The 14,893-nt window shown below is 62.8% G+C and overlaps 3 protein-coding genes across 3 annotated transcripts; 1 reads left to right on the top strand and 2 right to left on the bottom strand.

Annotated features, from left to right (window-relative positions):
* The first annotated feature begins 5,628 nt into the window (after positions 1–5,628).
* Positions 5,629–7,656, top strand: METTL27 (methyltransferase like 27). The gene is made up of 4 exons (XM_052689076.1): positions 5,629–5,871; positions 5,970–6,105; positions 6,174–6,266; positions 6,401–7,656. Exons 1-4 carry the CDS (start codon positions 5,635–5,637, stop codon positions 6,640–6,642), a joined length of 708 nt encoding a protein of 235 aa, XP_052545036.1. The 5' UTR covers positions 5,629–5,634; the 3' UTR covers positions 6,643–7,656.
* Positions 7,657–7,967: 311 nt separating this feature from the next.
* On the bottom strand, positions 7,968–8,699 carry LOC128083470 (claudin-4-like). Its single transcript, XM_052688744.1, has one exon. It carries the CDS (start codon positions 8,685–8,687, stop codon positions 8,043–8,045), a length of 645 nt encoding a protein of 214 aa, XP_052544704.1. The 5' UTR covers positions 8,688–8,699; the 3' UTR covers positions 7,968–8,042.
* Positions 8,700–11,323: 2,624 nt separating this feature from the next.
* LOC128083476 (claudin-4-like) lies at positions 11,324–11,965 on the bottom strand. Its single transcript, XM_052688749.1, has one exon. It carries the CDS (start codon positions 11,963–11,965, stop codon positions 11,336–11,338), a length of 630 nt encoding a protein of 209 aa, XP_052544709.1. The 3' UTR covers positions 11,324–11,335.
* Positions 11,966–14,893: the final 2,928 nt, after the last annotated feature.

Consider the following 14,893-nt stretch of genomic DNA (forward strand, 5'->3'; position numbering starts at 1 on the left):
CTTTATGCACCTCCAGCCCCTCCAGCCAAGCCATTTGTGCTGCTGAGGGGGCATCAGCTGCACTCCTGACCAAGATTTCCAGCAAAAATAGGAGAAAAACAGCACAGCCACCCCAGAGTGGCTGTGCCATTCAGGAACACCTCCAGGGACCACCTCCACCCTCCCTGCAGACCCCCAGCCTCACAGCAGCCACCTCCTCTGGGCGACTTTGCATCCATCCCTGTGCTCGTGCTGCCCCGAATCCAGTGATTTCATGTCGTTTCCGCTGTCTGGGCCTCTCCTCCTCCTTGTTCTTGAGATAATTGCAGAGATTTCGGTGTTGCCAGATTCCTAGCCTCTCTCTGAACTTACTCCCTTGAATTGTTCCTGTGAGGAGCGGGCAGCTGCCCTGCAGGATCCTCCCTTGCACGTGCTTTCCGGGAGTCAATACTCCACAGCCGTTCTCAGCCCGTCGTCCCCTCTGCTGCTCTTCCTCCCTCCCTTTCCAAGATGTTAATTGCACATCCTCTTCCAGATGCAACTGTGAGCTAGGATAGATCCACCACCGCACGGCCTAACCAGGTCATTTGGATCAGCACAGGCTGGAAGCATTCAGATGAGCAACTCGGGCCAGGAAATCCAAAGATGCAATCCTCCAGCAAAATCCTCCTCAGCTGAAATCCTCCGGCAAAGGGAGGACAAGCATCACCAGCCGGAGTCTGTGTTGATGCAGATTCAACCACGAGTGACCACTGGAAGCACAATGGGATGTGCTCTCAGCTACGGCCACCATCACCCAAACCTTCATCACCACCCCTGCCCATGAAAGCACCTTCTGTGCACACGTTCTCTGGTCCATGTCTGGGGACTCAGTTCCACGCTCAGCTCAGGTTCAGCTCAACCCAGGGCACAACCTACGCCTGGAACTGTTCTGCATTCAGCTCCTCTCCCCAGGGGAAGCCCACAAACCCCATTTGGGCAGTGAGGCAGCTCAGGGTTCCTCCACCCTCTGCAGAAGAAGCTCAGGGCAGGCTCAAGGCAGAGCTGAGGGCACAGAGGCAGGAGATCAGCACACAGGCCTGAGGATGAGTGAGGGGAAGAGGGTGAAGCAGCCTGACCTCCCTCTGGAGATCCGTACCATTTAGTGCTGTTTCTAAGATCCAGATACCAAAACACCCTCAGGTCCTGGTCCAGGCAGGGTGAGGTGGGCTTGGTGTCACCATGCATCTTTAAATGCTTTCAGATTACCAAGGACCCCCCCAGCCTGCAGCCTGCCGGGGGCCAACCTCACCAGCAGCACTGAGTCATCCCTTGCAAGCTACAAAAAACCTGCTGTGTGTTTGCGGTCACTAATCCACTCCTAATTCCCACTGCAGTGAAAGTTGGCACGTTATTACCGAGCCAGACCGCACCAAGGCAACCTCCATCCCCTGGGGCACAGGGAAGTTGGCCTGCAGGGTCCCACAAAACCAGGGTCAGGGTGCTGGGCTGTGCTCCATGGGGTCAGGATGTTTGCAGGGATGTGGAGCTGTGCTCTGCCCCGGTAGTGCTGTGATTTACACCATGTGGCAGGAATGTCACCAGCAAGTCACAGTCTCGGGGTGCGATCGGGCAGCTTCCCGGTGTCATCAGCAGTGTACCCTGGGGATCGATGCCAAGTCATGAGGGTGTGATCCTGAAAGTGACACTGAGTCACCGGGACGAGGTGCTGAGCCACGGTGTGGGAGCAGCTGGGCACAGAGCTGGGTGTGGGCACGGAGCTGAGCTGGCACAGGGAGCAGATCCCGGGGGCACGGCATGAGGGCAGGGAGGAAAGTGCCCCGTCACAAGGATAGGTGGCATCTGGGGCGAGGAGAAGGAGTGGGTGAGGTTGGGGACATGAGGAGGGGATGGCAGTGGGGTCTGTGGGGTGGGTGCGGATGTGGGGCTGCTCCATGGTGAGGAAGGGGGTGAGCCGGGCAGAGGGGGCTCAGCAGAGAGCTGCAGAGAGATGTTGGGGGCAGAGGTGTGAAGGGTAGGGTCAGAAGTGGGAATGTTACCACGATGGGAGCAACCATGTCCCCGTGATGCAGTGGCTTGGGATTGGTGCGCAGCGGGGATGTGGGGGGCTGTGGGAGCACCATGCTTCAGATGACATAAGTGCTGCGTACCAGCCTGGAACTGATATGGGAGTAATCAAACTCTGAAGCCCTGCTGAGCCACATGTCGTGTCCCCAGGGGTTGCAGCAGTGTGGCAACATGGCTCACAGGTGGAGGACTGTGCCAGCCGTGCCGGCAGCCGTGAATCAGCTGTGAGTCGTTCCTCAGCCCTCTCGTCTGCACTGCAGGTCTCCAGCCAGCACCGTGCTGTGCTGCTGATTTATATCTCAGCCTCTCCTTGCTACCTGGTTGTGAGCCACGCGGGTGTCAGGGGCTGATGCAGATGGTTCAGTGACAGCAGCCCTGGCCCCAATCAATCACAGCCGTGTTCAGATTTATGAACTGAGAAGTCGGGCAGGGCCCCAGCCTTCAGGCGGCTCGTGGTGCTGAGTGCTGTGCGTGAGGGGGCAAAATCCACTTGTCCTCGGACACCAGTGGGTTGGGCTTTGGGGAAGGATGGGAAGGTCCACGGGCTGATGGACTCCAGCCACGTTTGGATGCTGGGAAATGAAAACAGTGCACTGCACAGGCACGCACGCGCAGAGCCATCCCAGCCAGTGGCAGCACTGCTGTGTGAAGGGCCACCACATCTCTGCAGATGTTTGAAAGGACCGAGTCCCCAGCTGACACCAGGAAGCATCTGTCCCCTTGTCCCCTGTCTATCCCCCAGCCCCAGGAGTCACTTCCACGCCAGGGCTGAAATACACCCAAACACCAGGGGGGTGCCCAGGCCATGGGGTTTATGCAGGATATCTGGGATCAGAGCAAAGCCATCCATGGAAGGGAGCACCACTGATTTCTCCATTAACTCGGGAGGGAGATGCCAGCAAAGGAGGGACATGAGTGCTTTGGTGGGGAACATCTGTGACCAGGCATGGCTGCAGCTCCTGGGGCTCCCTGCAGCCAGGAGCTACTCAGAGGACATGTGCAGGAATGCACAAGCACTGATGCCCTGTGTTCCCATAGCCTCCCACCATCACCCATCAGCACAGCCCTGGTGAACACTCACAAACCACCCAGACCTGTTGGGTGCCCACAAAAGCAACGGATCACATCTCTCTTCATGTCAGGGACTGGCTGTCCATCACTGCCAGATGGGCTGAGGGTGCCACACACCATGGGGTGACCGAGGCAGTCCTTGGCCATGATTCCCACACCCTAGATTAGACAGACTGCTTCTGCTGGGTGTTCTGCTCCACCTCACAGGGCAGGCTTAGGGATTGCCCTAAAGCACAGTTAGGGAAGCTCTGCAGGAAGATGTGAGCTTGGAGCAAATCCAGGAGCACAAGACAGGCTGAGGCAATGGGGCCTGCAGGCAGGCAAGGCAGCAGATGGGTGACATTGCTGGGCCTGGGGGTGCCTGGCCCTGCGGAGCATCAAAATGCTGCTCTTTCCCACTGCCTGTCCCCACTCTGTGGCAGACTGCAAGGCAGTACCAGCACAGGGAGATGCTGCACACACAGGCACAGTATGAGGACAGCACCTGAAGAACTGAGCCGAGGGTGACAAGAACATGAGCAAATGTAGCAGGAGCCCATCGTGGTGGAGCCGTGTGCCAGCACAGAGCACAGCCTCAGCACAGCTCCGGCCAAAGCATCCAAAACTTCGCAGGGTTCCTTGCAGGGCAAAACATGCCCGGGTCCTTGGTTCTGGCACCGGGGCCGGCCCGCAGCTTGGCTAGCCGGGGTTGAGCCAAAGCCAGCCCAAAGCTGCCGTGCCGCGGGGAGCAGGAGCTGTTTGTACAGCTGTGCACAGCACTCGGTGAGCGCCAGCCCCGGGAACACGATGTTTAGAAAAGTGCCGGCAAATTGCAGAGCTGATCCACGCGTGTCGAGCCGGGGAAAATGATGCTCGGTGCGGGAAAGCGGCTCCAAAGATGCGGCGGCAGCAGTAGAGCCACCTGCCCGGGGTGCGGGATGGGAGCCGTGAGCAGAGAGGGGACAAAGTGACAACGTCCTGCACGAGGGTCACCGGGCAGCAGCCGCGCCCCGAACCTCACGTGTCCCCGCCGTCACCTCGAGGCCACCTCAGGGCCGGTGCGAGGAGCCACGGGGTTGCGCTGATGCCGCAGCCCACCGCCCCACCGCCCGGCCAGGCGGGCAGTGCCCGGCGCGGGGCTGAGCACGGGCGGAGGGCTCCCTCTCGAGGCCCCCGCTCTGCACTGCCCGCGCCCACCCGGCTCTGTGCTGGGCCGCCCTGTACCAGAGAGACCTGGAGCGTGTCTGGAGAAGAAACGGAGCTGTGAGAGCTCTGGAGCACACGTCTGATGGGAGCGGCTGGGGGAGCTGGGATGCGTCAGAGTGGAGCAGAGGAGGCTCAGGGGAGGCATCACTGCTCCCTGCAGCTGCCTGAAAGGAGGATGGAGGTTGGCCTCTGCTCCCAGGTAACAGCGATGGGATGAGGGGTGATGGCATTAAGCTGCTCCAGGGGAGGTTCAGGTTGAGTATTAGGAAACATTCAGACTCAGTAATGCAGTGGCACAGCTGCCCAGAGAGTGGTGGGGTCACCAACCCTGGAGGTGTTCCCAAAATGTGGCACTGGGGGACGCGGGCAGTGGGCATGGTGGGATGGGTTGGGGTTGGACTGGATGACTGTAGAGGTCCTTTCCAATCTTAATGGTTGTGTGATCGCTCACGGCCCCCCCGAGGCCGCTCGCCCAACACATCCTCAGACCTCACACTGTGGCCACACACCCTGCTCCCATGGGCAGCCAGGGATGTACGTGTGTCAGGAGATGCAGAACCTGCCCGGAGCTGGGGAGCTGCTCAGCACCACGGTGTCACCTGCGCCAGCATGGAACAGGACACGTCCTGGCAATGGCAGAGGAACATGGCCTTGTGCAGGCAGAAGATATAGAGGTGAGATGAAGGTGACAGTGCAGGACTGGAGCCACGGGGGTGGTGACAGGAGGTGACCTGTCCCAGGAGCACTGTGAGGTGACCTGTCCCAGGAGCACTGTGCAGAATACACAGTGACACAAAGGGACGATAGGGCAGTGCCACGCAAACAGCACCATTGCTGCAGCACCAGCAGCACGGGATGCGCCAGTGAACACTGCAGAGACCCGGGGCACCCAGTGACCCTTGGGAAAGCTGCGTGTCACCTCCCCGGGGCTCCGGGTCACCCTCGGGGCACAGCCTGATGGCACTGAGTGTCACCTCTCCTCCTGAAAGCACTCTCTAACCAGGAGGCCCTTGGTGTCACCCCTCCCCCGGCACCCGATGACCTCCCCGGGTGCTTGCTGCCATCTCCGTGGTTTTTGCTCCAAGGTCATTCGCTGACCAGTTCCACCACTCGGTCCGTCCCCCCGACGCACTTCCCGGCTCCCCCCGCAGCCGCATTTGGTCGCGCCCTCTGCCTAACGGAGCGCGACAGCGGCCGGGCGACGACAGCCAATCAGAAGCTGGGGGGCGTGCCCTCCACCTGCCGCTAACCAATGGGACGGCGGTAGGCGGGCCCGGGGCGGAGCGTTAAACCAATGGAGCGGTGCGGGGCGGGGCGAGGGGCGGGGCTGCGATGCAGCTGGCGGCGGGAGTGCGGGAGCGCGTCGCGGCGGTGCACGGCGGTGCGGAGCTACCGGAGCTGCTGCGGCTGTACGACGGCTGGGCCAGGCGCTACGAGCAGGATGTGGCCGCGCTGGAGTACCGTGCGCCGTACCTGGCCGCCGCCTCGCTCGCCTTCGCCTTCCCCTCGCCGCCTGCCGAGGCGCGGGTGCTGGACGTGGCGTGCGGCACCGGGCTCGTAGCGCGGGAGGTACGGGACGGGGCGGGAGGGACGGGACGGGACGGAGCGGGGGGAGCCGAGCGGTCATCCCACCCTCCCGTCCGTCCGTCCGTCCGTCCGTCCCGCAGCTGCACCGCCGCGGGTTCCGCTGCCTGCACGGCGTGGACGGCAGCGCCGGGATGCTGGAGCTGGCACGGGGCACCGGGCTTTACCGGCAGCTGCAGCGCTGCGAGCTGGGCCGGGAGCCGCTGCCCGCGCCCGCAGGTAACGGCCGGCACCGGGAGCGGTGACACCACGTACGCCCCGCTGGTGGCTAACGTGCCCGACCGCAGAGCGCTACGACGCCGTGACGCTGGTGGGAGCTCTGGGCGAGGGGCAGGTGCCGAGCTCGGCGCTGCCGGAGCTGCTGCGCGTCACCAGGGCAGGTGAGGCGGCGTCCTCGCACTGACCTCCGGCGACGGGACGAGGCCTCGGCCCCGCTTCCCGGCTAGGAGCGAGCCGGAGGCACCCCGTGGTGACGCGGCACCGCAGGCGGCTGTCACCCACCCGCCGTCGGCAGGGGGCTTCCTGTGCCTGACCACCCGCAGCAACCCGTCGAACCGGCGGTACCGGGCGGAGCTGGAGGCCGTGCTGCAGCAGCTGGAGCAGAAGGGAGCGTGGCAGCGTGTGCTGGTGCAAGAGGTGCCGCGCTGGGAAAGGGCCACCTCCGAGGAGGAGGAGAACGTCCGGGACAGCGGTTACATCTCCGGCGTGATCTACATCTACCGCAAGTGCCCCGTCCCGCCCCCCGAGGAGGGCTGAGATACCCTGAAGGGGCCCGGCGCTGTGCCTGGTGCTGTGCCGCCCCGCGGGTGTCCCCCGTCCGATGGCCGTACCACCCCCTCCTGGCACCAGGCTCAAACACCAGGGCTCCTTCTCAGCACCCGGTTCCGGTCCGTGCTGTGACACCACCGCAGAGCCACCCCTGCGTCCTCGCGGTGCCCACCTCCCTCAAGGCCACGGTCACCCCCTGCATCCTGCCCCATCACCCCTGTTCCAGACCCCAGCTCCGTGCCTGGGGGGGTCGTTCTGCGTCCTGCAGTGACCCCCACACCCTGCACATCGAGGTGACAGAGACTGACCACATCAGGAGCAGTGTGACAGCACGACGCCGCCCAGAAAAGTTTCCAAGCACCGTCAACCTTTCATCCTGCCTGCTTAAGCCTTCATTTTCCTATGGCTTTGTAGCTAATGGGCTGGGTGGGAAATGAACCTGGAAGAGGCTTCAGGGTGGCTGTTCCCCACCCCGGAGCCGCCCGGCATCTCCTGCCCATCCTGTTCCCCGTGCCCCTCGCGTGGTGCCTCCACCCCTTCCTCCTCCACTGCTTCCTTGGGAAGTTTTTTACCCAAATCTCCCACTGGGATCTTTTTGTTTTCCTTCCCGCAGACCTGCTGCTGCTTGTCGCATTCCCATGGATGTGAGGAGCATCCATCCATGTGATTTCCTTCACATGGAAACACCCCATCGGAGCAGTGGCTCCGCACCCGCCTCGGTGCCACCACTGCAGGAGCTGAGCCCACAGCTTTGGGGCATCCAAGCACCCCAGGCTGAATGTGCTGAAAGCATTTTGTCTCCAGCACACGTCATCCCCCCTGGCTGGGCTCTGGTGTGCATTGTCTCCCCATGTCCTGGTGCTGTGGTGCCAGCCCCTGCCTCCCCTTGGTGATACAGGCACGGTCCCTTTGTCCCCAGCACTGCCCCTAAGCTGAGTGGCTGGGGGTTGTGGCTGTCCCTGTCCCGTGCTTGGCTAATGAATAAACCCTATGTGCACTGCATGATTGGGGTGTGCGTGGTTTCAGTGTGAAGGGCCATCCTGTGGGGTGGTGAGGTGGCACAGGGACATGGTGGGTGATGGCACAGCAAACCCTTTTGCTGCCCATGGAGGTGTGAGAGACATAGGAAGTGTCAAAACACAGCTTCAAAACGAGCCCAGGCAGCCTTAGTGGCACCAAGACCTTTATAGAGCTGGGAGCAGCAGCAGCGCCCCAGGAGGGCAGCGGGATGAGGCCACATGCTGTCACCAGCCTGCGGGAAGGGCAAAGCACGGGGGGGAGGGGGACACAGCTGGCGTGGGGACACTGGTGTGCGGGCAGGGGATGTGGGATGAGGGGGATGGAGACCGTGGTGCTGTGCCAAAGGGCTGGTGCCTGGCTGGGGCAGCTCACACGTAGTCCTTCATGGGGTAGCCCATGGGGCCGCAGCCCTTCACTGCACGGTATGACTTGGGGTAGTGGTCCCGCTCCACAGGTGGCCCCGAGCAGCACAGGATGCCCCCACCCAGCAGCTGCAGGGCACTGGAAGCCCACCCAATGTACAGGGCAGCCCCCAGCTCTCTCTTGAGGGCCTCGGGCACCATGGGGTTGTAGAAGTTGGTGACGATGCTGTTGGCAGACCAGGAGACGGGGATGAGCAGCACGATGCCGGCCAGCACGAAGATGGCCCCCGCCACGATGGAAACGCGGCCCTTGGAGCTCTTGTCCTCCATGCAGCGCGTGCAGTCGGCCCCCGAGATGGCGGTGAGGAGGCCGAGGAAGGCCACGATGATGGAGGTGACCACCAGCGCGCGGGCGGCTTGCAGGTCAGAGGTGAGGTCCAGCAGGGAGTCGTACGCCTTGCACTGCATCTGCCCTGTGCTCTCGTAGACGCAGTTCATCCACAGCCCTTCCCAGAAGACCTGGGCCACCACGATGTTGTAACCGATGAAGGCCGTCACCTTCCACATGGGCAGCGCGCAGGTGAGGATGGAGCCCAGCCAGCCCAGCACGGCCAGCACCAGCCCGCCCAGCTGCATCGACATCGTCGCCATCAGCACCTGTGGGGACAGGCACAGCCATCACATCACACATGTGGGCACCGAGCTGCTCGCAGCAGCTGTGCTTCTGTGCGGAGGCATCCCACTGCCATCCGGATGGGAATGGCTGCAGGACGCGGCGGGATGTGTTGTGCATGGAGCATTGCTGCAGGGCACCATGGGGACATGGGGACACGTTCTGCATGGAGTGTTGCTGCAGGGCTGCATGAGGACACGGGGAGACATCCTTCATGAGGCATTCTGCAGGGAACCATAGGGACATAGGGACAGGTCCTGAATTGAGCACTGCTGCAGAGCTGTATGGAGATATGTCCTCAATGGAGCATTGCTGCACGGAGCTGCATGCATTGCTGCAGGGCTGCATGGGGGCCTGTCCTACACTGAGCTCCCAGGTCCAGAGGAGGCTGAGCTGCAGGAGCCCAAGCGAATCATGCTTTCACCCAAGGTGTCCCTTCAGCACAGGGCACTCCTCACGGCTGCCCCAGCCGGCACTGTGCCCTTGGTGGCCGCACTGCAGTAGTCTTTTGACCTGTGAGGTTTCCTGTCTGTGGGGCTGGGTATGGGCACGAGCCCAGGTCTGCCTATAATACCAGCCGCAGGGCTCGGCACTTTCAGCAATACTGGCTCCTCATCCTTTGGAGAAGCAGCACCGGGAGCATGTTTGACAAACCAAGGCTGCTCCAGCCCTCCCAGGGTGCTATAGAGAAGGGGCCACCGCAGACACAGGGTGCTGCTCTGAGATGGGGAACTTCAGGGCACCAACCACAGCAACACACCATGACTGTAGGCTTATCTCAAGCTCGGCCCCATGCAGAGCAGACCCCACTGTTGTGACCCAGGACCCAGACTTGGCAACTGGGAGCAGCTGAGTTTTTATGGCCCTGGTGTGGCAGTGGGTATCGGCTGTACCTGGCACGCCCTGCAGTTGTTCCAAGTTTCACCACGGTTTTCCTGCTCCCAGTTTCGGTTTCTATGGCCTCTCCTGCCCGGCTGTGCTCCTGCTCCATCCCTGCACCTCTCACCCATTGGCATTACACTGTGATGGGCACCTGGCCGAGCCTGGGCACAGTGTTAGAGCTGATAACAACGTCCTTCTCTCCCAGGAGAAGCAAGGGGCCAGGGCTGGGATGGTGGGCAGCCACCCCTGGTGCCACACAGCCATAAGGACATGGGCTGGGTGTCCTCACTGGGGACAGGCAGTGACCAAGTGGATCCCAGCACAGAGCCGGAGCATCGATCTCCTGTTGCAGATCATCTGCCACCATTTCCAACACATTTGGGCTGCCCACTTCCATCCCCATCCCAGCAAAGCACTGGAGCTGGGAGCCCTCAAAGTCCCCAGTGAGCACCACAGCCTCACCGTCCAGGTCCTGTGCCCCACGCTGGATACTGTGTGCTGTCCCCAGTGCCCCGAGGTGCTCATGAAGGACATTCCCAGGGCTGGCCACACACTGGATGTGCACTGGCACAGTTCCAAGGCCAGAAGGCAAATAGGCAAAACACTGCTGTCACCCACACCAGCCCCAAGGTGCTTCCAAGCAGCCCTGGGGCATCCCAACCCATCCCAACACCCCACGTCCTGCCGGCGCCCGCCTCTCCTTCCTGCTTGGTGCAGCCGGTCAGACAGGAGCAGCGTGGGGCGATGGCCCCAATGCCCGGGGCCCTGTGATAGCGTGGGGTGGCCTCAATACTGTAAAGGCATCTCGTTGCTGAGCCACCCCACTGTCACCTCCCCAGGTGGCCCGGGAGGGGAGCACAGCTGTGGTAGAGCCAGGGGTGAGGAGCAGGGGGTGGGAGGCTGGGGCTGTCCCTCCCGATTTGGGATGTTTCATGCTGGTGTTCCCAGACACGGGGTCTGCAGCTCGGAACCCACAGGTCACCCCATCACGGAGGTCAGCAGATAAAGACAACGGAGCACGGCGAGTGCAGCACTGTCATTTAATGTGGGATGGCTGCAGCACGAGGTCAGGTGCTGCCACACCGGGGGTACCACGAGCCCCCAGCTGCTCCTGCCCCACGGATGGAAGAAGTGCAGTGCAGAGCCCGGTGCCGCCTCCCGGACCGGTTCTCCCAGCCCTGCCGCTGCCTTCCCACTCCCAGGATAATGATACCCGCACCCCGGCGAGCTACCGAGAAAAATCACAAGTACGTACAGCTAGGTGAGATCCCCGAAAGTAGGTCAAAGTAAGAACTGGGGGCACGGAGGGGGAAGAGCACCAAACGCCCCTCGAGACCGCGCTGCGTGTCACTGAGCCACCGCGTCCTCTGGCAACACGGGACAGATTCGACGGACATCACCCGGGGATTCTCCCCGTCCTCCGCAGTGGTGTTTGGACAAGTCGGAGCCGCACGGAGCCGCGTGTCACCGGTGGGGCAGCACCCGGCGCATTGAGCGTCCCGGCACGGCACAGCACAGCACCCCCCAGCCCCCACTGAGGAGATGCCGCGGGTGCCCCCGAGCTGTCGGGCGGGCAGCCAGGACGGCAGAGCGCCGTTCCCATCCCAGCAGGATTAAAGAACCAGCTCCAATCCCGGTGAACAAAGGCGGCTCTGTCTGCCCCCCTCGCTCCATCCCCTCCGCAGTGCCCCGGCCCCAGACCCGCTCCCCGCGGGGCATCCCCGTCTGGCAGGGTGCGGCGGCCCTACACGTAGTTGCTGGCCGGCAGCGAGCGAGCCGCGCTGTACTTGGCGGAGTAGGGCTTCTCACCGCGCGGCGGGCAGGTGCAGCACAGCATGGCCCCCCCCAGCAACAGCAGCGCGGAGGCCGCCCAGCCCACGTAAAGCGACGAGCCCAGCTCCCTCTTCTGGGAGTCGGCCACCAGCGGGTCGTAGAAGTCCCGGACGATGGCGTTGGCCGACCAGCAGATGGGGATGAGGATGAGGACGCCGGAGACGATGAAGGTGACGCCGGAGAGGATCATCACCTTGGCTTTGGCCGTCTCGTCCTCCACGCAGGTGGTGCACTTGCCGCCGGCAATGGCGAGCAGCGTGCCCAGCACGGCCAGCACGATGGCCACCACCAGCAGCGCGCGGGCGGCCTGCAGGTCCTGCGGCAGGGCCAGCATGGAGTCGTACACCCGGCACTGCATCTGCCCCGTGCTCTGCACCACGCAGTTCATCCACAGCCCTTCCCAGATGATCTGAGCCACCACGATGTTGTTGCCCACGAAGGCGGTCTCGCGCCACATGGGCAGCGCGCAGCAGAGGACGGACGCCAGCCAGCCGATGACGGACAGGGCGATGCCCAGCACCTGCAGCCCCATGGAGGCCATCGCTCTCCGCCACGCAGTGCCGCCCGCCGGGACCATGCCGGGCGTTATATGCCCTCGCCGAGGGAGGAGCTCCGCCACCACCCGCCATCCCGCCGGCACCGGATGGAGGGGTAGAACCAGTTTCCCGGGATTCCTCCTCTCGCATTTCTCCCCACGGCCATGACACCCAATCGCTGCTCCCACGGATGGCGCAGGGGGCCGGGATGAGGCCACCCAGGAGCAGGAGCATGGCTGCACGCTGCCCACGGGCAGGAGATGCCCGGGTTGACCCAGCTCGGGGTGCTGAAGGGCAACGGTGGCATCTGGGATGAGGATTTCTCCAGCATCGCTCCCCGCACCTCCTTCTCCATGGCCTGCATGGATGCCTCTGTGCTTCTGTGCCTTTTTCCTCCTCCTAGCTCCTGCCCTTGTCTCCGTGGGCCCGTGCCAGTCCCGTGCTGGGCTCCATGCCGGCAGGGCACAAGCACCTCTTGTTTGTTCCTTGGCATCGTGTGAGCGCTTCCCATCCCTCCATTCGGCCTCAGGCAGGAGGCACCTCCCCACCGAGCCCCACAAACCAGTCAGAGCTGCCACGGAACAGAGATGGCAGTGCTCGGAGTGGGCAGGGGCAGCCCCCAGCCCAGCAGCCCTTGTACATGCACACCACCCTCACTAAGCCCCCAGGCATGTGCGTGGAGCAGCACAAAGCCAGACAGAGCACAAGGACAGACACTGCACCACTCCCCCCCCTGCTTAATCCCCAGGGATGACAGCAGGGCCTGAGGTTATCTCAGTTTCCCAAACACGCAGGCGTGGATAGATAAGGTATCAGGGGAACCCTGCAGGGTCAGAGTGGCCAGCCCCCACCAGGCACCGCATCCTCAGACTTGCTGGCGAAGCATGACGGCGGCTTGCCAATACAATTAATTGCTAATTAATTGCTAATTGTTTAGCACGATGGGCTCTGGAGCTGCCTCTGAGCACACCAGGTGTCTCTGGGCACAGAGGAGGCTCCTGCTGCAACACACAGCCCACGTGCCCAGGGGTGGCTGCATCTCCATGGTCCACACCGTGGTCCATGCCACAAGGATGCCATGGGCACCATAGCTGGGGACACCAGCATCCTGCCAGGCCAGGCAACGGGGACACTTGAGTCTTGCTGCAGCCCTCCTTGTTGGCTGTCTGGAGCAGCCACCATCTACCGAGGTACACTGGGGCGCTCCCTCAATCCATCCAACCATCCACACCTCTGGAGCACCCACATTGCTGGCATACCAGCGTGCCCACCGTGGAGCTGAAGTGCATTCAGGGCTCCCTGTAATCAGTGGGGCGGCGGCAGGGACCCACCCACCCCACAGCATCCCCTGCCTGGGGCAGCTCCACGGACAGGCAGCGCCAGGGCCGGACCCTGCCTCAGGCTGGATGTGGCTTGGGCTCGCAGACGGCCACGCCAACCACACCATCATTTGGGGTTGCAGTGGGTGTGTGCACACGTGTGTACAGTTCCATAGGAAAAGCCCAGCCCTGCGTAGGCTGTATCCCTGCAGGGCTCAGGGCTGTGCCTGGGTCTGGGGACAAATGGCAAGGTGGGAGCAAGACACGGCTACGCGCTGCTTGGCAATGCCAGAGCTATAGGCGCCAGCATGGCCGTTTGACAGCTGATGACCATAATTAAAACCAGAATGTGACACGTCCTCAAGTGGTGCCTGACACCAAGAAGCAGCTCTCGTGCCCTTCCCATGACCCCCAGGCACCCCATGTCCCAGCACTGCCACGGATGCGGAGTTCAGCGAGGAACAGCACAGTGACAGCAGCATCGCACGGAGCTGAAAGATTCCACCCACCTGCAGACAGCAGGAGCCCCTCCTCACCAAAACAGGGGGCTCACCCCACCCCGAGGCTCTCATCACAGTGGGATGGGGCCTTGCCACAGCCGCACAGCAAGGGACACAGAGCCAGAGACAAGGGCAGCCCCTGCTCACCACGATCCTCAGCACCACAGGGTCACAGAAAGAGCTGTGTCACACCTGACCTTGTGCCGTGCCGAGGACACCTGTGGGGACAGGGCTGGCAGATGTCCCCGTGTCAGACACGGACAGCATTTCCCCCTCTCCCTCAACCCCGCATTCTCTCTGAGCAAACAACCACGCTGCGTACCTCGAGGTCCCAATGGGGCGAGCAGAGGGAGCCGGGTTTGGAGCAGGGGCCGTGCTGGAGCCGGCGCAGCACTGAGCAGCCTCTCCCCGCGGCGCACACGGGGATTAGTTACCCACGCTCCTCAGAGACTCAATGTTCCCGAAAAGTTTGCGCCTGACATAAACCCCCCTGACCGGCAGAAATGTGCACACTAAGGTTGTTTTTCTCTACCTGAAAGCAAAGGTTTCCAGACTCAGCCAAGAGCCCGTGGAAAGCGCTGTGCAAAGGAACCACTGCCAGGAGTTCACCAAGAAAACAAACCCCCTATCCACTTACTGAGCAAAAAGCAGCCCCAAATGGGCAAAAGTGCTGCTAAGCCAAAGGGACGTGCGAGCTGCAGCCACGTCCCAGGAAGGTGACACTCGGACGCGTTGCAGGCGAAGGTCGGGGGTCGGCACCGCAGCAAAAGCCGCGCCGCTCCGAGCCCTTCGGGGTGGGGAAGCCCCGAGCACGCCGCAATGTGGGGCGCACCGCCATCCCCCCGCGAGGCCCCGCAGCGCAGTCCCCGCCCCGCCGCCAGACAGAGCTGCCATTGATGCCGGAGCCGCCTTACCTGCTCCTCGCCGCCGCCAAAGGGGCTTCAACAATGGACGTCTGTGTGCCCTGGCCGGGGCAGATCGACAGCCCCGCGCCTGAAATATAAGCAGGGAGCAGCGCTCGTCCCGCTGCCCTGGGGGGGATAGGCGCCGGCCCCGCCGCGACCGCAACCATGGGGGAACACCCCATGCCCCGCGCCCGCCGCACCGCGCACGT

The sequence above is a fragment of the Tympanuchus pallidicinctus genome, unplaced genomic scaffold (assembly GCF_026119805.1).
Source record: "Tympanuchus pallidicinctus isolate F22 unplaced genomic scaffold, pur_lepc_1.0 scaffold24, whole genome shotgun sequence".
Classification (NCBI taxonomy): domain Eukaryota; kingdom Metazoa; phylum Chordata; class Aves; order Galliformes; family Phasianidae; genus Tympanuchus; species Tympanuchus pallidicinctus.

Excerpts from the sequence above, each read along its gene's own strand:
- METTL27 (XM_052689076.1), top strand. The coding sequence starts at position 5,635 with ATGCAGCTGGCGGCGGGAGTGCGGGAGCGCGTCGCGGCGGTGCACGGC. Across the intron at positions 5,872-5,969 it reads CCGGGCTCGTAGCGCGGGAG|CTGCACCGCCGCGGGTTCCG; the intron begins GTACGGGACGGG and ends TCCGTCCCGCAG. Across the intron at positions 6,106-6,173 it reads GCCGCTGCCCGCGCCCGCAG|AGCGCTACGACGCCGTGACG; the intron begins GTAACGGCCGGC and ends GCCCGACCGCAG.
- LOC128083470 (XM_052688744.1), bottom strand. The coding sequence starts at position 8,687 with ATGGCGACGATGTCGATGCAGCTGGGCGGGCTGGTGCTGGCCGTGCTG.
- LOC128083476 (XM_052688749.1), bottom strand. The coding sequence starts at position 11,965 with ATGGCCTCCATGGGGCTGCAGGTGCTGGGCATCGCCCTGTCCGTCATC.